Genomic DNA, 21,266 nt, shown 5'->3' on the forward strand with positions numbered 1-21,266 from the left:
AATATATATTATTACTGTATTATTACTGTATTTAACTATATAGTAACATTATACATTATATACATTATAACAATAGTCTATATATGTATAATATAAATATAGATATAGTTCCATATAAATGGATAGATACAGATATGCACAGATATATTATGTATATATGGAGTTAGGAAAACCTCTCATTTTCTCAAGAGTTTTAATTAGAAATAGTTGTTGAATTTTGCTAAAGACTTTTAAAGTATCTATGGAAGTTAATCCTACATCTTTCCTCCTAAGCCTTATTTATATGGTAAATTAAGAGATTTTCTATTAGTGAGCCCTCCTTGCATTCCTGGTATAATCCTTAGGTAAGGTTTCAAGTCCCATCTGTATGTCTCAGATGTCAAGGTCTGCACTGAAGTGCCTCTGTCAACACTCTCCTCTCTGAAGCCTTTAAAAAATACTTTTCACACTCTGTCCCTGAAATAATATCCTCTTCTTTATTCTTTTCTCTTCTTTGTATATACTTTTATTTTCAGACTTATCACACTATACTGTATTTATTTGTTTAGAATCTGTTTCTCCCACTAAACTCTACATTCACTGAACCACTGGAGTGGTTCTTAAGGAATTTTTTATATCAGTTACTTGAGTGTGAAATCTCCAGACCCTAAACTGGCCATCCAAAGGAGTTACTCAGGAGTGGTACTTGTCACACTTTTCCATTAACTGGCCACAGAAATAATGTCCTGTTTATAGTTATGTGATGTTCAGATCTGTTAGGCATCAAAGTATGTTCTTTTGAATCAGTACAACAGCTTTATGTATAAGAAAAACCCAATTCAACCCAATGACTTATAAGAGTGGAATTATGCTGATCCCAAACTAGTAATACAAAAATGGTTCTACCATAGATAAAACTCTCAAATTCTCATTTCTCTTCCTATTCAGTATTAACATATATTTATGTCTTCAAGAGAGAAAGTACAGAACAGAGAAATTAACTTTTTTTAAAAAATAGATTTTATTTTTTAGAGAACTTTTAAGTTCATAGCAAAATTTGAGGGAAAAATGCACACTTCTCATCTTAACCCTGCCCCTCACTATCACAGTCTTCCCCCGTTATCAACATCCTACATCAGAGCAGTATATTTGTTACAATCAATGAACCTATACAGACATATAATTATAACCCTAAGTCCAAACTTTAAGTTTCACTCTTGATGTACCTTCCATGGGTTTTGACCAATATATTAGAACAAGAATCCACCGGTTTCATATGGTTTCACATGCCTAAGAGGTGTTAACTCTTTACACGGTTGACGGGTCCACCATCAAATTTCCTTTCACAACTCATATGCCTGTTGTTTCGTCCACTTCACTCTGCCTTCCCAATGCCTCTGAGTATTTTCTGGTGATAGGTGAATGGCTTTAATGCTATGATCAGTTTTGTTTGGTGGTATGACTTTTTTGGACAGTAAATGGGAGTCATCAGACAGAACTCTGGGCAGACACATTCCGGGTATTTACCAAGGGTAGCCAGATGAGGCCCGACCTGTGTTCTCTTCTTTACGTTGTCACTTTGGGTTTGTTACTCTTCCCCTTTATTTCCCTCGGTGTTGCTCCTTATAATCACAATCCCACAGAGCCTTTGAGCTAACATGAGGGATCTGAGTGAGCAAACCAACAAAGAATGTAACCGAGGCTGTTGTTGTTCAATTGCTGTCATGTCTGACTCTTTGCAACCCCCATGGACTGCAGCATGCCGGGCTTCCATGGGGTCACAAGGAGTCAGACAAGACTGAGCGACTGAATGACAACAACTTCGCTTCTTGGCCCTTTGGCTAAGATCAAGTGGTGGCTCAGACGGAAAGCGTCTGACTACAGTGTGGGAGACCTGGGTTCGATCCCTGGGTCGGGAAGTTCCCTGGAGAAGGAAACGGCAACCCACTCCAGTACTCTTGCCTAGAAAATCCCATGGACGGAGGAGCCTGGTGTCCATGGGGTCGCAAAGAGTTGGACGCTACTGAGCGACTTCACTTTTCACTTTTCTTTTTCTTGGTTACATTCTTTGTCAGTTTGCTAATTCAGGTTAGGAGAGTGTAAAGATACTGGTTGGGGAAAAAAATTTAGATTCTATTGTTCTCATTCCTTTGTTAATTTGCACCAAGCCCTAGACCCATCAGAGAAGCACTAGACAGGGGTTAAGAGTAATTTTGAAAGTGTTCCCCGGTCCTGACCTAAAGTCATGTTCCTTTCTGTCTAGTTGCATCTTCCTGGCTGTAGCATTCGGCCTTGTTAGCAATCAGAGAAGTCAGAAAAAAAAAAAGTTGAGAAATAAAGTGTTCTGTTCCCATCATTTTACCCTGTGGTTTTGGCTGGAACCTCAGCTCATTTCTGCCAGTTAATGTCTTTTTTTTCCCATCGTGGTAACTTCTACTCACCATTTTAGATGTCTCTGCTGGACACTCAAGCTTCAGCTGGTGGACACAGCCGTGGTTGCTGTCATCAAAAACTCAGGCTATGTCTACCAACTCTCAAAGAACAAAGTTTCAGTGTTTCTGCAGATTCAACCTTCAAGTTCAAGCCCAGATCATTCTCCTAAATCAGAGTGCCAAGAAGGCTGCCTTCAAGAGCCTCTCCCCCTGCTCAGAGCCTCTGAAACAAGGTCCTTTCCATGATCTCCAGCCTTGATTAGTTTCTTTAAACTTCTTTCCACCTTCTGATCTTGATTACTTTCTTTTCTCTTTTCATCTCCTAGTCATTTCTTTCTTTCTTTTTTCTTTTTTTTTTTTTGTACACTTTCCTGGCCATCTTACCCCAGTGGCCAATTATTTCTACTTTCTTTTTTTTCTGTCAACAACTTTCAGAATATACTACCTGGGCATTAGAAAAAAAATCAATATTTACTTAAGTGCACAGAAAATAGCTCTTGTCTATAGTAAAAAGAGATACCAAAGAAATTAAATATCATGATATAATGGAGACTGATGACATTCTGGACTGGAATTCAGAGAGCTGGCTCATCATTTTGGCTCTATCGCTTTTAATTATGTGATCTTGGGAAGTCGATTTCATATACTCTGTAACTCTTTGTTTATAGTATGACCTCTAATGCCGTACATGATCATATATTTTATGATTTTAAAGATCTACGCTGCAAACTTAACTTGGTCAAGCCAACCATATGTTCATTAGCTAAAACAAAACTTATGCTGAATCAAGGAAAATGGTTATTTTGACTGGATTAAGTTTGACTGTATCTCTCACTCCAGTACTTGAGTAAGACTTAAAATATGCCTACTTCTGGACTTATGTGTATAGATTAACTTTTGCTATAATAATGATGTGTAACCATCACACTCTTTAATAATGCACATTTGAGTTAGGTTGGAGATTGGTTGATCTCAACTGGGCCTGGTTTGAGTGTTTATGCTCTAATCTGTGAATCTCTTATCTTCTTGGAGCTAACAGCCTACCCTGAAAATGTTCCTTTTATGATTCTGGCAGAGAACAAGAGAGTGAGTCCAACCATACAAGCATCTTTCAAGTCTTGGGTTAGTTGGTCCATGATATTCCATTGTCCAAAGCAAGTCATATGGCCAAGCCCAAGGTCAAGATGTGGTCATGATGCAGGTGAGCAAAGAAATGAATATTTCTGAACAACAATGTTATCTAACACACCATGCTTTGGGAATGAGTGATTAAAAGGCTTAGGTATGGCTTCTTCTTAGTGAAAATTAAGTCAATAATGAAGGCATTCAGAAATCTTAAGGATTAGGGTACAAAGTTGCTACTTCTCCAGTGAGACAGAACTAAATCCACTGGTAGAGAGAGGAGTTGCTGGTTTGAGACAGGCTCTTTGAACTTAAAAATTTTAAGGTGCAGGTGAAGGTGTCACTTTAGTCAAATGAGGGAGGAGGTCAAGATCATAACACTGCCTGAAAAGCATCTAGAGTCCTTCTGTTTTGCAGAAAAATTCCTCTAAATCACAGAATGAGTATCCCTCCATGAATAAGCAACTGTTCACTCAAGTTGGAGATGAATTTATAAATGTTGACCAGAACTTATTTATAATAAAACCAGAAGAGAATATTTCAAAGAGATGGCTAAGACAAAAACAGCATAAGACAATTGTTATATGATAGACTGAAAATTACATGACTTATTTTGTACTGTACAACTGTCTATCCCTTTACCAAAACGATCTAAATATCTAACTCTGCCACTTTTTACCCTAATACTTCTACTACTTGCATTCATGTCTCCTAATTGAATAGTAAAAATAAAACCATAATGACTTTTATACAAATCAATGGTGATTAAGTTGTATTAAAAATAACTACTCATGAAGCAATAGTCATATATGTATATATGAAGTTAGTCTTCTTTCTTGAGAACTAATGAGAAATTGAGGGTAATTAAGCCAGGCAAACATAGTTTATTTTTCCATTTATTGGACTGTATTAGTTATCTATTATTCTGTAATACATTATGTTGTAGTTTAGTTGATAAGTTGTATCTGACTCTTTTGCAAGCCCATAGACTGTAGCCCGCTAGGCTACTCTGTCCATGGGATTTCCCAGGCAAGAATACTGGAGTGAGTTGCCATTTCCTCCTGCAGGGGATCATCCCAACCTAGGGATTGAACCTGGGTCTCCTGCTTGGCAGGCAGATTCTTTACCACTGAGCTACCTGGGAACCCAAACTTATTAAACAATAAGTATTTATTATCTCACAGTGTCTGCAGGTCAGAAATTCAGATGAGGTTTAATTGGGTAGCTCTGACTCTCATGAGGTCCCTGCCAAAACATCAAGTGAGGTTGCAGTTACCTAAAGACTTGAGTGGGGGCTGGAGGATGGGCTTAATGACCTAGCTCAATCAAGTCTGGCTGCCTGCTATTTGCTGCAGGAGGTCTATGTTCCCTGATAGGTGGACCTCTTGGTAGGGCTGCTTGAGTGTCCTTAGAGCATGACAACTGGCTTCTTCCAGAGCAAGTGATCAAGGAGAGATCAAGGCAGAAGCTACAAAGTATTTTATGACCTAACCTTAGAAGGCATACTCTAGTCTTCTTGGTTATACCAGGCCTGCGACAGGTACTCACTCACAAGATAGTGCAAGTCTGTGACTCTGAGTGTGAATAGCTCCTTAAATTTTATACCCTGACTGTCTTAGCTACCAGGAATCTGGTTGTTGTTATCCTTATGCTCTTTCCTCATCCTATAGGCAGGAGCCTGGGTTGAGCATGATGGGAGGAAGAGTGAAGGAAGATTGGAACTGGGGTGCTTATGCAAGGTATTCTGTTTTCCTCCAGGGAAAATAAACAACTAGATTTCAGTACAAAGACGAACTGTATTTTCCCATTATATGGAACTCTCATTGAAACTTTCACATTTTCATCGTATAATTTTCCTGGGGAATGGAATACACCCCAGGTGCTTAGTTGCTCAGTCGTGTCTGACTCTTTGTGACCCCATGTGACCTGCTAGGCTCCTCTGTGCCTTATCTGGATTTTCCAGGCAAGAATACTGGAGTTGGTTACCATTCTCTTCTCCAGGGTACTTTCTGACCCAAGGACTGAACCCGTGTCTCTTGTGTCTCCTGCATTGGCAGGCGGATTCTTTATCTCTGAGTCACCTGGGAAGCCCTCCCTCAGAGATGAACGTAATTTTGGCTAATAGTTTAGAATGTTGGCAGATGACCCAAAGAGCAGATCTGGTATGGACATAAGTTTAAAACCCTTGTCATCACCTCAGGGAATTAAAAGTGAAAAATAAAACACTACAAGCACTTTTTTTTTTTTTTAATGCAGCAGCCTAATTTTACAAGAAAATCCTTATAGACTGCACTGGGTGACCGCTTCACATCGCCTCTCAGTCTTATTTAAATTTCTGGCATATGCAGATGAAAGAGGGTGAGCTTTTGGGAAAACAGGTCATACACTTCTGGTATCCATTTCAGCTGCAGAAGAGGCTTGGCTAGAGGGCAATTATATTAATAAAGCATGATATCTTCTTTTTCGACAGGATTCTAGCAGAATTTTGTTGTGTGTCAAAGCCTCAGAGGACTAGAGTGTCTCCAGCTCATGACAAGGCAGATCACTTCCAATGGACTCCTGAATGCAAGTGTACTTGATGGGAGGTGGAGGTGGCTTGAAAGGCGGAGGTCTTTCCATGCTAGGAACAAAACATCGCTCATTCAAGGCTAAGAATGTCAGGGGTGATGTATGTGTGCATAATATATTTTTAGAAGGAAAAAGAGAAAGTGAAAGAGGCATGCTTCCCTGGCTCTCTCAGTTTTTTTCTCTGGCATAACCTGCTTGCTAATCCTGTTAGTATCCTTAATTAATATTTTTGTGATATTTTATAATTTGTAAACCATTTTTATCATAGAGTTATATTATTTGCATTTAGGAATTGAGTATTATTGCCACCATTCTACAGATAAAACTGAGGCTCAGAGGTTTTACGCAACTTGCTTAAGAGGAGCAGACCAGCAAGCCAAGCCTTTTAAACAGAACTTACACTCTCCATGGCAACTGCCTCCTAATAGGGGAAGTGTTTCTCTTATGTGGGTTAAAGCATTCCTCCAGAGAAAAGATTTTCAAATTCTGGGACCAAAGATGGCAGTTTTTCTAAGAGTCCCTTTGCTAACCTGACCCCCAGCCCTCACCACACACTCACTGTGTGTGAACCAGGGGGAAGGTTGGGGGTGGGACGTGAACCTGCCTGAGTCCCTGAGTTGATGGATGGCACCTGCATCCTTTCTGTTTGTATCAGTGAACACTCTTAGAGTCATCTCTGTATAAAGAAAGTACTGGTCTACGTTTGCACAATTCACCTCTTTGTCTGAAGTGCATAAGCATAAGGTGAGTGTGGGATTTAGCTGTACAAATGCTCCAGCTCTCTTGCTATCAGGAAATAGGGGCATATTTGTGGACAGACTCAAAAATCTCTACCCCTTGTCTATCAATCCACAGTACCTTAATTTCTCCTTAGAGGGAGAGAGAAGGAGAGATACTGAGAAAAACAGAGGGGGGTTGTTTTTCATCTCTATATAACACAGTCATCTGAATATAGAACAACAACAAAAAAATCAATTTAGATTTTCAGATTCCTGTTTTCTCATTTTAATATAAAAATCCCCAACACCTATTACCTGGTTGTCTGGTGCTTTAGTGGTGACAATATATATCAAAAGGTGGATAGCATTCTAAGAAATTTGCAGTTCTGTTTTTTTCTGGGGAATTAGGAATTTCTTAAGGTCACATGGTGGCCAAGCTGTAGTACTTGGACAAAAGTCCAGAATTTCTGACTCGTGGTTTGGTGTTTTATTCACCACGAAACATCCCCTGCATGTGGCTATAGAGTCTTCAAGGATACACTAAGTAAAAGGCAGGCCACACAGTCAATATTATCTGAGACAGCAGTAGTAAGATGTGGAGGATCAACTTTGTGTATTCTGAAGATCTCATCTAAGCATGCCCTGAACCGGACCGATCCAAAACAGTCAAGTCAGAAAAATGAGCCTTAACCTTTCACGCCATTTCAGACTTCTCAGCGGAGGGAGGAGAGTTCTGGAAACCATTTCAATAAGACAAAAAGACTGCTTTCTTTTCCCCGTGGGGAGAAAAGATAAGGGCAGTAAAAGCCCATTTTGCTGAAAAGCAGCTGGAAATTTCTTAAAATTACCTTTCTTACTCAATTTCACACTTCAGTATCTAGGCTCACCTGGGCCCAGGCAGTTCAGAGATGCATGAAAACGAAAAGAATAATGAAGATTAAAAAGAAAAATCAGTTTCAGTTTTGAGGTGATGTGAGCCTCCATTCTCATTTCATGCCTACTGATATTCCATCCAGTGAGTGCTCCAGCCTGAACAGGTAGAGGGGCACCAAGTCAGAAGTTGTGCGTCTCATTCCAACTGTGTGGCACTGGGCAAGCTGGGCAGCCTCTCTGAGCTTCTCTAAGCCTTATTTCCTCAGTTACATAGGAGAGAAACACTACTATCCAGGAATGATATTTAAAGCGTTGAGTGAATATTTTCTGCTGAAAAAAGTAACTGCTCCTACATGTCTCAGTACTGTACTCACATTTCTTTTTGGTACTGATACCATTTTCTCACTCCAAGACCAAACAATACGAGACAGCAGAAGAGCAAAGCTGCCACAACCGCCGGCCAGGACATTCCATCTTTGGGCTTACCTGAAAAGGGCATAAAGAGAGATGAACTTTGATGCCAACGTTTGGCAAATGGGAAGCAGGATGAATTAGATTAGTTTGCTTACCTGCAACATGCATTTCCAAGGGCCATGGGGTGTTCATTGATCACAATCGTGCTCTGGGATCATTTCTATGGCTGGTTCTCATATCGTTTTTGCATGTATACAATTGCATTTCTTTTTTTTTACATGAATACCTTTCTTGTTAGAATGTTCCAGACCTAATCTTTTCTTTTCTTTCACTTTCTCAAGGCCCTGGACAATTCCTGGCACAGGGTGGCCAATGAAATGTGATTTGTAAGAGGAGAGGAGTTTGGGGGAGAGTTTGTGTGGTATGGCTGAATGTATGGCTGAATCCCTTTGCAGTCTACCTGAAACTATCACATAGTTAATTGGCTATACTCTGATATAAAATTAAAAATTAAAAAAAGAATGAACACATAAAACTGATAATCTATAAATTTGTTTTCCAAATTCACTCCAGTAAAGTAAAAGTTTTATGTGTGAAATACTGGTTTATCTTTAAATTCTTTTTCTTTAAGGAGTCATTAAAATGCTTTATGAAATATTAGTGTGTTAGGAGGAGGAAGAAAAAGTAAAAGATTATAACATTCTAAAGGTCTGAAAGTACAAAGCTGAGAAGGCCAGAGGCAATATAAATACAATATTTTGGACTGTCTTACTTTTTCTGTAACATGAAGGAAAAATTAAGTACATGAACCCTCTTAGGAAATAAGATTGTCTGGTTCTGCCTGGCAGAAAATAAAAGGGAATGTTTATAATTGTATAGTTACTTAATTTTTTCCTTTTAAAAAGTGTTTTATGCTCATGTTAAAAATTCAAACAGTACAGAAATATAAACTACAATGAAAAGGAAGTATCCTTACTTCTTCAAATGCCAGCTACCCACACTAGAGGTTATGACTATTAAAAGTTACGTTAACTATTTAATAGTTAATTCCTATCAGAGATTTTTAATGCAAATATAAGCAAATATAGGTACCGTGAATATATATCCTTTCATATTACAAATGGGGGCACACTGTACATACTGCTCTGTTCTTGGCTTCTTTCTCTTAAAAAAATCTTGGAATATTTTTCACAGAAGTGCATAGAAGTTTACCTCATTTGATTAAATGACTGGATGGTTCCCCAGTGTGTGGATCTACTGTACTTTATTTAATTGGCCTTAATGTTGGATGGTTAAATTGCTTCCAGGCTTTTCTTATTTCTAATAACACTACAGTGAAATTCCTTATACATTATAGATAGATCTTTAGCTCTTCAGATTACAGAAATCTTTTGGGCAAAAGTGCATTTTTGCTTTATTTTTATTATCAATAAAAGAATATTTTCATTATTTTAACTAGATTATAAACCGTGTGTAGACTTTTTAAATTTATTTGATTGCTTCAGATTTATTACACTGCTTTTCATTAAGTGAAGTCCCCCCCAAAATAAAACACACACAAGCCAAAAAATCTAGATTTAAAATATTTGTTACCCAATCTTTTTTATATTTTACATAAATAGTTTGGACAGCAGCCATATGATTTTGTCATAACACTGATCACCAGTGCTGAAGATTTTTCCTCTTACAACAGATATCCAGGGATTGGAGGTCTTCCTGGTGCTCGTGCTACTTTAGTTTTGTCAGGGAGATGCTGACAGTACCCTGGAAGCTCACACAGTCCTATACTAAGTAACCCTGTGGCTCACTGATGCACAGGGTCTAGAGTTCACAGTGGTACTAGAGTATCATGATCACAAAAGAAACAATTACACAGGAAGTCAATTTAGGACTACACACAGTTCTGTTTCAGTGAAGTCAAGACTTACTTACTCTACACTGGCAATAAGGTGGACTATAACATTTTACCTCCAAAGTTTTTGAGAAATGAAAGAACATCAGGTTTTAGATAGATCTTCTATCAGTGCTTACTAATTTTCTCCCAACCAAATATAGAAAATGAGGCCATTGGCTTCAGCAATGTCCTGGTGGAAAAGCAGAGCTCCAGTTTGCCCCAGTTCCTCAAGTATGTAGTTCCTTTCCTTTTTAAATAATTTTATTTATTTATTTTGGCTGCACTGGGTCTTTGTTCCCAGACAGGCTTTTTTCTCTAGTTGCAAAGAGCGTGGGGTCCTCTTCATTGTGGTGTGCAGGCTTCTCATTGCAGTGGCTTCTCTGGCTGCAGAGCACAGACTCTAGGGCTTGCAGGCTGCAGTACTTGCAGGACGTGGGTGATTCCACTATGGGGAATCAGTAGTTGTGATTTCCCAGCTCTAGAGCACAAGCTCAACTAATTGTGGTTCACAGGCTGTGTTGCTCTGTGGCATGTGAAATATTGGACTAGGAATGGAACCCGTGTCTCCTGCATTGGCAGGTGGATTCTTCCACTGAGCCACCAGGGAAGTCGTAGGTAGTTCTTTAGGGCACCAATAGTTAAAGATGTTGGTAGGATGTCAGTTTGCAGCTCCATTGCCATGCTGTGTGCAGGATGGATGACGCACCAGTGACTGAGGGCTATATGAACTCAAATATGAAATAAATTGAATCCCCAGGTAGAGTTCACCAGTTAAGTGAATATTATGCCTTGAATTTATAATCAAGATCTGCATTGGGAGGGTCGTAACTTTATTGAAAACCTTGACCTCTTATGATAAAAAACGAGGGTTATATTTAGTATTGACAAACTTTTATTAGTTGAATTATAGGAATACTCTTTGTTCCAACCATCAGACTATACTTTCATAAAGTTGAAATATTTCTCAGTACTTTTCACCTGGCTAATTCCTACTCATTCCAGATTTTATTTTAAATGTATCCCCAGAGAATCCTTTTTAGTTCCCCAATTACAATCAGATCTTTCTGTTAGACTCTGACAACATCTTGTACTGTATCATAGGATTTGTCACAAATAAATTTAACCGCATGATTATTTATTTACTATGTATCATCTATAATAGATTATACTCTTCAGGAAGCCAGTGTTTTCAATACTCAACAGCTGTCTTAGTGCCTGACAAATGATAGGCATGCAATAAATATTTGTAGAGCAAATAAAACATAAAATTTTTTAAAAATGGTAAATGACTCACCAGTGATGTGACTGTGATTATTTTTAGTAGATACATTGGCAGTTGTGGGAACTTCTGAAGATGCTCTGGTTGTGCTGGTGAAGATGTCACCTAGGGATACAGAGGGACTATCTGAACTAATCCTAAGGATCATTTCCATCTGGTCAAAAGGTATAAAATGATGATTAGACTTCACTTTCTATTAGAAAGAGCTCATCTGAATGGCTCAAATGCTCCTAAAATACTAATATTATATGTAAAGTTTATTAAGGACCAATTTATGCAAGGTTAGTATCCTAGGATCTAATAGTTACCAAAGCAGTAAAACTTCCTATGAATTTAAAGAAAAAAAGAGAAACAATACAGCACATACAGGAAAATAATATCTGCGAAAGAATCTCCAGGAGGAAATGATTATGGGAAGAGGTCTGAAGCTGGGGTCACGGAGAGACGAGGTTTATCTCTAGTGTCCCAGGTTAGTAGAGGTCTCCCCATTCTAATGTGTTTGATAAGGTTGTTAAAAATTCCTATGCAACATTTGAGTAGACAAATCCATGTCGACAGATTATTCCATTTTACAATGGAAAGTTAAAGCTTAAAATGCATTTTAATGGGTTTATTTGGTCCCAAAATGCATCTTGAAATAAAATAGAGGCAAATCTATGACTTTATCTCTGGCTAACTTTTCTGAATGACTGAGAAGAAGCTTGCCCTCATTCATTGTCGTTTTCATCTTCACTGTCATTTTCATCAAGATGCACTTTTAAATACCTGAGATTGGCTCTGTATCAGTTCTTTTCCACCTCTTCCCACATAGAGCAGACTAATACCTTCCCGGACCCTAAGTCTCTTCTAAGTGCTCACCAGGAAGTGTTGAACCTGCACCTGAGGAGGGCGAACTGTTTGTTTCACTGGGCATCCATGGAGCTGCGAAAGGAAGAAGATATTGGAAAATTTATTGTCTCTTCTTGACCTTCTATTGAGTCTACTTATTATGAGAAAAGGGATATTAAGGAACATTTCAAGTGATATCATCAAAGTACTCTGCAGCACACCTCAGAATGTCCCCAAATAAAGTGAGAGCTGAAGATGTGCCTAATGGGGCAGGTTTTGTTTTTTGTTTTAAAATTGGAATATAGTTGCTCTACGATGTTGTATTATTTCCTGCTGTACAAGGAAGTGAATCAGCTATATGTATGCATATATGTCCTCCCTCTTGGACCTCCCTCCCACTCCATCCCTCAGCCCAACTGTCTAGTTCAACACAGAGCAGCAAGCTGAGCTCTCTGCTGTGTATAGTAGGTTCCCAATAGCTATCTGATCTACACATGGCAGTGAACATATGCTAATCTCAACCTCCCAGTTCACTCCCCACCCCCCCCCATGTCCACACAGTCCATTCCCTATGTCTGGTATCTATCCCTGCCTTGCAAATAGGTTCATCTGTACCATAGGGAAGTTTTATGATTATAGCCATTTAAAGCAGGAAAAAGAAAGGGAAGGAAAACACTAGGAGCAGTTTCTCCAGCCACAGAGTGTGCTATGTCTGTTCCATAGATAAACTAAAAGAATGGGAGAGAAGAAAAAAAAAAAAAAAAGAATGGGAGAGAAGGAAAGCCTAGGTGTGTTATGGAGGCCTCAGTCAAGAGAAGGTGCCAACAGGAGTTTGAAGACCTTGGTGAAACTTGCAAGAGTGAACAAAGTAATTTGTACTTGTGGGTAAGAAGACATTCTTGTTTGAGTATGAAAACTGAAACATGTCTATAGTGAATTATCAGACCCCTGGGTTACAGTGGAGAAGGCAGTGGCACCCACTCCAGTACTCTTGCCTGGAAAATCCCATGGACGGAGAGCCTGGAAAGGCCGCAGTCCATGGGGTCGCTGAGGGTCGGACATGACTGAGTGACTTCACTTTCACTTTTCACTTTCATGCATTGGAGAAGGAAATGGCAACCCACTCCTGTGTTCTTGCCTGGAGAATCCCAGGGATGGGGGAGCCTGGTGGGCTGCCATCTATGGGGTTGCACAGAGTCAGACACGATTGAAGTGACTTAGCAGCAGCAGTGGGTTACAGGCCTTGCTAGCTGCTGGGTGAATCCTTTTGATCCACTCAGAGGCAAACCTTCCCCTTTAAGTGGATAGTAGCAATTCCAGAAACACATATGGCTTCTGAAATAGACCTATCAATTCATTTTATTTAGTTCTCCATCCCTGGCAGAAGAGTTCCACTTCTTGGCAGTCTCTACATGTCTGTATTTGATAACATGCCTATAATGTAATATAAAGTAAAATAGCTACAGTAGTATATGGTTATAATCGGTAAAAAGATATTATACTCATTTATTTAAAACATTGGCATATGTGATTTTCACAGTTGAATGCTTTCTTACATGTCGAGACCAAAACAAGTAGACAAAGCCAAAACAAAATAAAACAAACATTAAAACCCCCCTTGGCATGACCCTTTCTTGATTTCTCGCTAGTTGCCACTGGCAGTTGCTGGTGCAGACAAAGCATGTTACCAGGCCTTCAGTAGAGCTGTAAGTCAGTGCTTTCTGGAGACTGCTCCCAGGACAGTCTGTCGTAGCTCCTCCACTGGGGATTTCCCCCAAGGTTAGGCTACTTTGTATATAGCTATTTTGAATTTGTTTAGGTCAGGGAGCTGTTCTTGTCTTCAGTATAGTTCTATGACCCTGTGCATGTGATCTTGACTACTTTTTGTTCTAGACAAAATGCTAAGATCTATAGATGACAATGGACTGGGTAGTTTTAATGTTTAAGACATTAAGCTAGGAGTTTATTGACAATGAGCAAAAATCAACTAAAAAGAAACTGGAACCAAGCCTGGGTTTAGGTAAAATTATGAAGAAGGTAGTTTGTTCTGAATAATCTTAGAATTTGTTGTTGTTGTTGTTCAATATGGAATCTCCTTTACTTCCTACTTTTAGGGCTTGATGCCTCTATTTCTCCCTTCCTTTAACTTTTTGCTGCACGGTATGTGGGATCTTAGTCCCCTGATAAGGGAATGAACCCACACCCCTGCATTGGAAGTGCAGAGTCTTAACCACTGGACAACCAAGGAAGTCCCAATGCCTCTATTTCTTTTCTCTTCAAAATCTGCTATCAAGAAAGGGTATGATAAATTCAATTATGCTAAGATACAAATGGTTTAACAAGTTCTATCACTTTGAGAGAAATGGGTGTTTAAAAAAAGATTTTCTATTTTATGTTTATTATCAGTAAGTCAATACAGAACACTTGTAATGATTAGTGACATGTGGACAACAATAGTTTTTTAAATCAAATACAAAGTGCTAGTCCTTTCTGTAAAATCAATATTGATTTTCTCCGAACAAAAGAACCAAGCATAATATAATTTCAGGAGATGTTAATATCATCAGCATGATACATCCAACTTGCAAAAATGGCAATATTTAAAATGATGTAAATTATTTGACCATTTTATAAAACTTCCTTTTGGCCCTCTGAAAACTTTGCAGCTGTAAAAAGATATCAAAAAATGTGCAATAAAATTGAATTACAGGATGTTTAAGTGGGAAGGGGCATGGGTAAACCTATGGCTGATTCATGTTGATGTTTGGTAGAAATGAATGTAACACTGTAAAGCAATTATCTTTTAATTAAAAATAATAAATAAAAAATTGAGCTATAAAAACTACACTTTGGAAACCTAGGGAGTTATTTTTCTGATTTTGTCTTTGAGATTTTTCAAAATCTGTTAAAAAAAAAAAAAGTGGAAGCTGTTGAAAGAGGTGAAAAAGAGGAGTTTCCAGTTGATAGATTTAACATGTCTGAAAATATATAAGTGATGTAAAGGAAAAACTTCAGGAGCAAGAATATATCATAGTTGGGTCTTTGAGCAAGATGAAGAGATAGCAGATCTTGTATCAGCTGCTTCCACAGGAGAGAGGTCTTCCTGCAGAATGCCTGTTTACAGAATCCTCAGTAAGACAGAGCTGGCCATCTCCAGTGATTTATCTTTCACTAAAGAATACTTTTTCTAAAAGCTCAACTAACGCATCGTTTAGACATCTAGTTTTTAGGATGTGTTAAACACTGGCTCCACTCCATCGCCATTCTTAAGTCTCCTCGGGTGTCTCTCACCAGAGTTAGATTACCATTGTTTTCTAACTGATTGAAATATTCCGTGTTCTCAAGGTATCATCTTGTTTGTTTGTATAAGTTAATTCTCCTTTAAGTCCTTTGAGAACATTTTCACCTAAATCTAAGAATGAATGCTACTTTGACATTTGGTTGATAAACATGAGCTTGATGGATAACGTCCTCTCGTACATCACCATTATCAACCAAAAATATGAACATAGGGATCTGTGTTGTTAGAGTTTCTCAAATAAATTTTTATATCCTTCCTTTGGCATAGCATCAGTTTCTTCCACAATTCTTTTAAATTTAGCTTTTGATAAAATAAACATTATTTGACAAGGAGACTACGTTACTTAGCATACCATTCTACCATAAAAGGGTACTTCTCTTCTATAGTAAACACAAGATCAACTTTGATAGTATTGTCTTTTTCTTTGAGTTGCAACAACATTTTTTGACATTCATCTGTAACTAGCTTACAGTTCTCAATAATATGACATGTTAGGCATCTCTCCCTTTGCAGGAAGATCTATTTAGTGTCATATCAAAGCTCTTTTGACAACATCACAGATAATTTCTGTTACTCTTTTGGGGTTCTTGAGGCAACATGAACTTCTCTAAAATTCTGGCATAATTTTTATACGTACAGACTTTCTATTGGGTAACCAATCTTCCTTAAGACATTCTGAGTTCTGTCCTTACTTTTTTGTCCTTAGAGCAAAGGCATAGGGTGGCAAGCAATAGCCACAGATGCAAGGCTATGACATAGAGACCTCATTGATCTTGGTCTTCTGCCCTATCTTTTTCTTCAAGGTACTGGATCAGCATCACCCCTTCCATCAGATGCAACTGGCACCAGCTACTTACTGTCCACTCTTGCCATGATCACTTAATCTATAAATGGGACACTTATGCTCTTCCTGACCACAAAACAAACATGATACTCACAAGCTTTGAAAGTGTGGAGCTTGTGTACTAACAGTGTAGAAATCCATGGAATCCCCCATGGTATTTTAACAAAGGAGAGAATTTTAAATCAGAGGAATAAATCTATAATTTGAGGCTGACCTAATGAGGAATTAGGTGACAGAATGGGAGCAGAACAGTGTTTTAGAGAAGAGAAAATGGAAAGAGATGTGACCTGAGGCATGTAAGATTTTAGAATTTGAGGGTAAGAATGGTGAGTTATTTACTCCAAGAGTCAGCATCCTGACCAACATGGAACAGAGGGGCTGAAGAGATCCTGGTACAGCCTGTGATAGGACCCAGCATTGTTGTAGGTCCTGGCATTGTTGGGTCCCTTCCATTGATCCTTAGTTCCAGCTTGTCCATCGCCCTCTGCCTATAAAAAGTAGAGGGGTTCTCATAAAATTATTACCAGGAGTCTGAGGAGAAATAGTCAGGACCAGGGGCAGGATAAGCAGTACACTTGTAAGAGTTAAGAAGAGCTACGGCTGATTAATATTGATGTTTGGCAGAACTAACATAATTCTGTAAAACAATTATCTTTCTATTTACAAATAAATTAAAAAAAAAGAGTTAAGAAGAGTATGTAAAATTTGAAGAATAAGGGATGCAAGGTCAAAGAACAGAATGAAGACCTCATGTGAGATCAATAAGAGGTATCCTGAGGTTTGTGTGTGTGTGTGTGTGTGTGTGTGTGTGTGTGTGTGTGTGCATGCTGCTGCTGCTGCTAAGTCACTTCAGTCGTGTCCGACTCTGTGCGACCCCATAGACGGCAGCCCACCAGGCTCCCCTGTCCCTGGGATTTTCCAGGCAAGAACACTGCATAAGTAAACTTGATGATTTTGGCAATGGGTAAACTGGAGGGTTTAAGGACCCATGGAGACTCATATTATTTTTCTGCTTGTCTGAGACAGACTGACTGATTTCAGTGTGGCTTTAGGCTCCACTGGGCCAGATGGATGACTGGAAAAAGCAGGGGAAAAAAAAGTAATTAAGCTTCAATTTTCTGCTCCATGGCCTGATCACCTGAGTGTCAGGATGAAAATGTGTCCCAGGACGTTACTGAGGTCATACACTTTGGGTATTTAGAAGGTCAGTTTTGGTATCCCCATTTCACAGATGGTTACATTAAAACATACATTCCTCTTCTAGACTGCAGGAACGGGGATTAAGATTCTAATACTCTTCAATTCCAGTCTAGACCTCTTCCAGTTAATAAATAACAAAATAACAAAAGAATATATTAAAACATGTATGAGTTTAGTGTAAATGCAATGTGCTCAGAATCTTCTACTGACATTTAATATATATGAACTATACAAAGTGTATGTGGAAGCAAATCTCATAGAATATGTTCACAAAGAGCAAGGACCCTAGAAACACTGTTAGTGGGTTTATCTCACTAGAAATCGATCCATTATCATTCTTCTTCTGCCTCTGAGCATTTCATAAATCAATTGAAATAAACATATTGAAAGAAAAAATTCCCATTACCAATGCCTTCCATGAATCTTGCCAAATGCATCATCTAATATTGGATGTCATATTACAGTCCAATCCAACGAGTAGAAACATGTTTCAAAAACAGTTTGGGAGTGAGCAATCAATATTAACTTGTTGGACCCTAATGTGTTTTTGTGAATGATTATAAATAGAGCAACTCACTGCAGGGAATTTTTTCTCTAAGCTTATAGATGAAAAATGGCAACCGGTTAACAAGATCTTGTATAAGTAAGAAGGGGGTTTTCACTGCCAGGAAAAAATTGTCTGCTGGGTTTTAGAGTCCCTTCCTAGATTTCACAATTTCTAAGGCTATTGTTATGATAAGAATGATAAAGAGATGTCTGAGGATAAATGAAGTTTTCAAGTGGGGAAGGACAGAAACTCTGAAGGATTACAATAGTTTATTTCATTATAAAATCTATTAAAAAGAACAAAAATATTCCTGTGTAAATTAGGAAGCACTTTCAAGTAAGACCCTTTCAATTTTCTAGTTTCTGGGGCAAAAAGTACCTTGGGTGATCTCTGTACTTTATACTGTTGTGATGCACTGGGTGAAAAGGATTTTAGTATGGGCACAGATGCTATTATAATAATTTAAATAAAGCAAGTAAGTGAAAAGTTCAAAACCTTCAATTAAGCAGATCATTTCTTCTCACTGTAGTACATACTGGCTATTGTTTTGTTTGGCTTCATAATATTCATTGAGTTATTATCTCATCTTATTCCACATTCTTTTATTATTGAACATATTTGTCCTTAATAATTCCCCAACTCATACACAGATTTTGGAATTATATCAATAATATTATAAATGTTTACTCCTTCTCCTATCTTCTGTATGTCCATTCAAAAGCAAACATTGTCTGAATATTGTCTACATATTTTAAATTTTTACCAAATATTAAATCTAAATCATATAGTATTTGGTTATATTAATCCTTGTTTTAATCCTAAATAGTATCACACTAAGTGAAGTAAGCTAGGCAGAGAAAGACAAACATCATATTATATTACTTATATGTGGAATTAAAAGAATGATACAAATGAACTTATTTACAAAACAGAAATAGACTCACAGACATAGAAACTTATGGTTACCAAAGAGGACAGGGGAGGGATAAATTAGGAGTCTGGGATTAAAATACACATTACTATATATAAAATAGATAATCAACAAAGGACCTACTGTATAGCAGAGGGAACTATACTCAATATTTTGTAATAACCTATAATGGGAGAGAATGTAAAAAAAGAATATATATTTCAGTTCAGTTCAGTTCAGTTGCTCAGTCATGTCCGCCTCTTTGCGACCCCATGAATCGCAGCACACCAGGCCTCCCTGTCCATCACCAACTCCCGGAGTTCACTCAGACTCGCGTCCATCGAGTCAGTGATGCCATCCAGCCATCTCATCCTCTGTCGTCCCCTTCTCCTCCTGCCCCCAATCCCTCCCAGCATCAGAGTCTTTTCCAATGAGTCAACTCTTCGCATGAGGTGGCCAAAGTACTGGAGTTTCAGCTTTAGCTTCATTCCTTCCAAAGAAATCCCAGGGCTGATCTCCTTCAGAATGGACTGGTTGGATCTCCTTGCAGTCCAAGGGACTCTCAAGAGTCTTCTCCAACACCACAGTTCAAAAATATATATTTATGTATATGTATAACTGAATCACTTTGCTGTACACCTGAAGCTAACACAATATTGTGAATCAACTATATTTCAAAACAAATTGGAAAAAAAAAGTTTTAAATTAAAAAAATAAATTTTACTTGAATTTATCATTCCATATATTGTCACTTGGCATTTACTTTTTTGATTCAACATAGTGCTATTAGAATTCATTCATGCTGCCATATGTGACTGACATTCACTCATTTTTTATTGTTCCATAGTATTTTATGATTGTATAACAACTTACTTATCTACACTCCTAACTATAGATTATTTACAGTTTTATTTTTTGTTGTTATTATAAGCAGTGTTCTCCCCAGCATTTGTATACAAATCTCCTGGACACATGTAATAATTTATTTTGGGAGGTATTTATATAGGAGTGGGCTTCCCTGGTGGCTCAGATGGTTAAGAATCTGCCTGCAGTGCAGCAGACGCGTGTTCGATCCCTAGGTCAGGAAGATTCCCTGGAGAAGGGAATGGCTACCCACTCTAGGATTCCTGCCTGCAGAATCCCATGGACACAGGAGCCTGGCGGGCTATGATACATGGGGTTGAAACATAACTGAGTGACTAATACTTGAAGTAGAAGTGTTGGATTGTCTGGTATACAACTCTTTAGCTATAAAATATAATCCCTAAGTAGTGGAAAGAGATGGTAACAATTAATACTCTCACCAGCAACATATAACAAATTGTATTGATCTGCATCCTATACAACTCTCGGCAATTTCAGACTTGTTCATTTTTCCAAATTGATTATGTGTAAAATAACTTTCTGACTTTAGTCTTCACTGGTATATCTTGATTGTTAGAGAGGCTTAGAATCTCTAAATGTTTTCTGGCTACATGGATGTTGTCTTCTGTGATGTGCCTATTTGCTCATTTCCTACTGCTTTTTGTCTTTTAAAAAACGTTTGTAGACATTCTTTATATATTCTTGATTTAAAGTTTTGATCCTTTGTCAACTATATATTTCTGATCCTTTTTCAAACATGTGGCAAATATCTTCTCCCAGATTAGAGCTTGCCTTTTTTAAAACTTTCTTCAAAGAGTCGTAATGAAAAGAATTTTCTTAATTTAATTTTTCAGTCATTTTTATGTCTAGTGTCTCTTCTTTCCTCTGCCCTTCCCTACGCCAAAGCCAGGAAGGAATTCACCCTGATTTTATTACATGTTTTAATATTTAGCTTTTTGACATAAATATTTTAAGCTATATGGAGTGAAGGGCACTGCCTCTCACTCTTGGTTAATTTTTGTGTAATGTACATGGTGGGAGGTGCATTTTAATGTGTTTTTCTTGTTAAAAAAATCAGCATTCTTGGGTCCACTTGCTGAATGGTGTCTGCACAGTACTTTGGACACCACCTTTGACATACATCAAGGTCATGCTGCCTGGTGATCTCTTTGTGTGCTTTTTCTCCTCTCTTCTGTGTGGTCTCTTCCTTTTCATTCTTGTATTTGGGTACTATGTTCACAGGTGTCTGTTATATTATCAACATATTTGTTGAGAGACATATATTACATTCAATTACAGAGGGTCATGCCTAGACTAATGATGAAAGTATCATGAACTAAAAAAGATTATGATTAACCTAAATTTGTGAACCTGAGCTTCATCGAGCTCAAGCTCAGTCACTCAGTTGTGTCCGATGCATTGTGATCCCATGGACTTTAGCCTGCCAGGCTCCTCTGTCCATTGAATTTTCCAGGCAAGAAGACTGGAGTGG

At 38.1% G+C, this 21,266-nt stretch overlaps 1 protein-coding gene, 1 non-coding gene and 1 pseudogene across 2 annotated transcripts in view; all 3 read right to left on the minus strand.

Annotated features, from left to right (window-relative positions):
* Nucleotides 1–4,606: 4,606 nt before the first annotated feature.
* Nucleotides 4,607–4,677, minus strand: TRNAG-GCC. The gene has a single exon. It is a non-coding gene; the product is annotated as a tRNA-Gly (tRNA).
* A 1,088-nt stretch (nucleotides 4,678–5,765) lies between these two features.
* CD96 (CD96 molecule) overlaps nucleotides 5,766–21,266 on the minus strand; it is a 100,907-nt gene continuing 85,406 nt past the window's right edge. The window contains exons 11-14 of the mRNA XM_040224875.1: nucleotides 12,139–12,201; nucleotides 11,296–11,385; nucleotides 8,068–8,179; nucleotides 5,766–6,153 (exon numbers count right to left, since the gene is read on the minus strand). Coding sequence (XP_040080809.1) covers nucleotides 6,045–6,153; nucleotides 8,068–8,179; nucleotides 11,296–11,385; nucleotides 12,139–12,201 — 374 coding nt within the window. The 3' untranslated portion in view covers nucleotides 5,766–6,044. The remainder of the gene's footprint in view (nucleotides 6,154–8,067; nucleotides 8,180–11,295; nucleotides 11,386–12,138; nucleotides 12,202–21,266) is intronic.
* On the minus strand, nucleotides 15,227–16,058 carry LOC120851853 (annotated as a pseudogene).

The sequence above is a fragment of the Oryx dammah genome, unplaced genomic scaffold (genome assembly GCF_014754425.2).
Source record: "Oryx dammah isolate SB20612 unplaced genomic scaffold, SCBI_Odam_1.1 HiC_scaffold_2, whole genome shotgun sequence".
In the NCBI taxonomy this organism is placed as follows: domain Eukaryota; kingdom Metazoa; phylum Chordata; class Mammalia; order Artiodactyla; family Bovidae; genus Oryx; species Oryx dammah.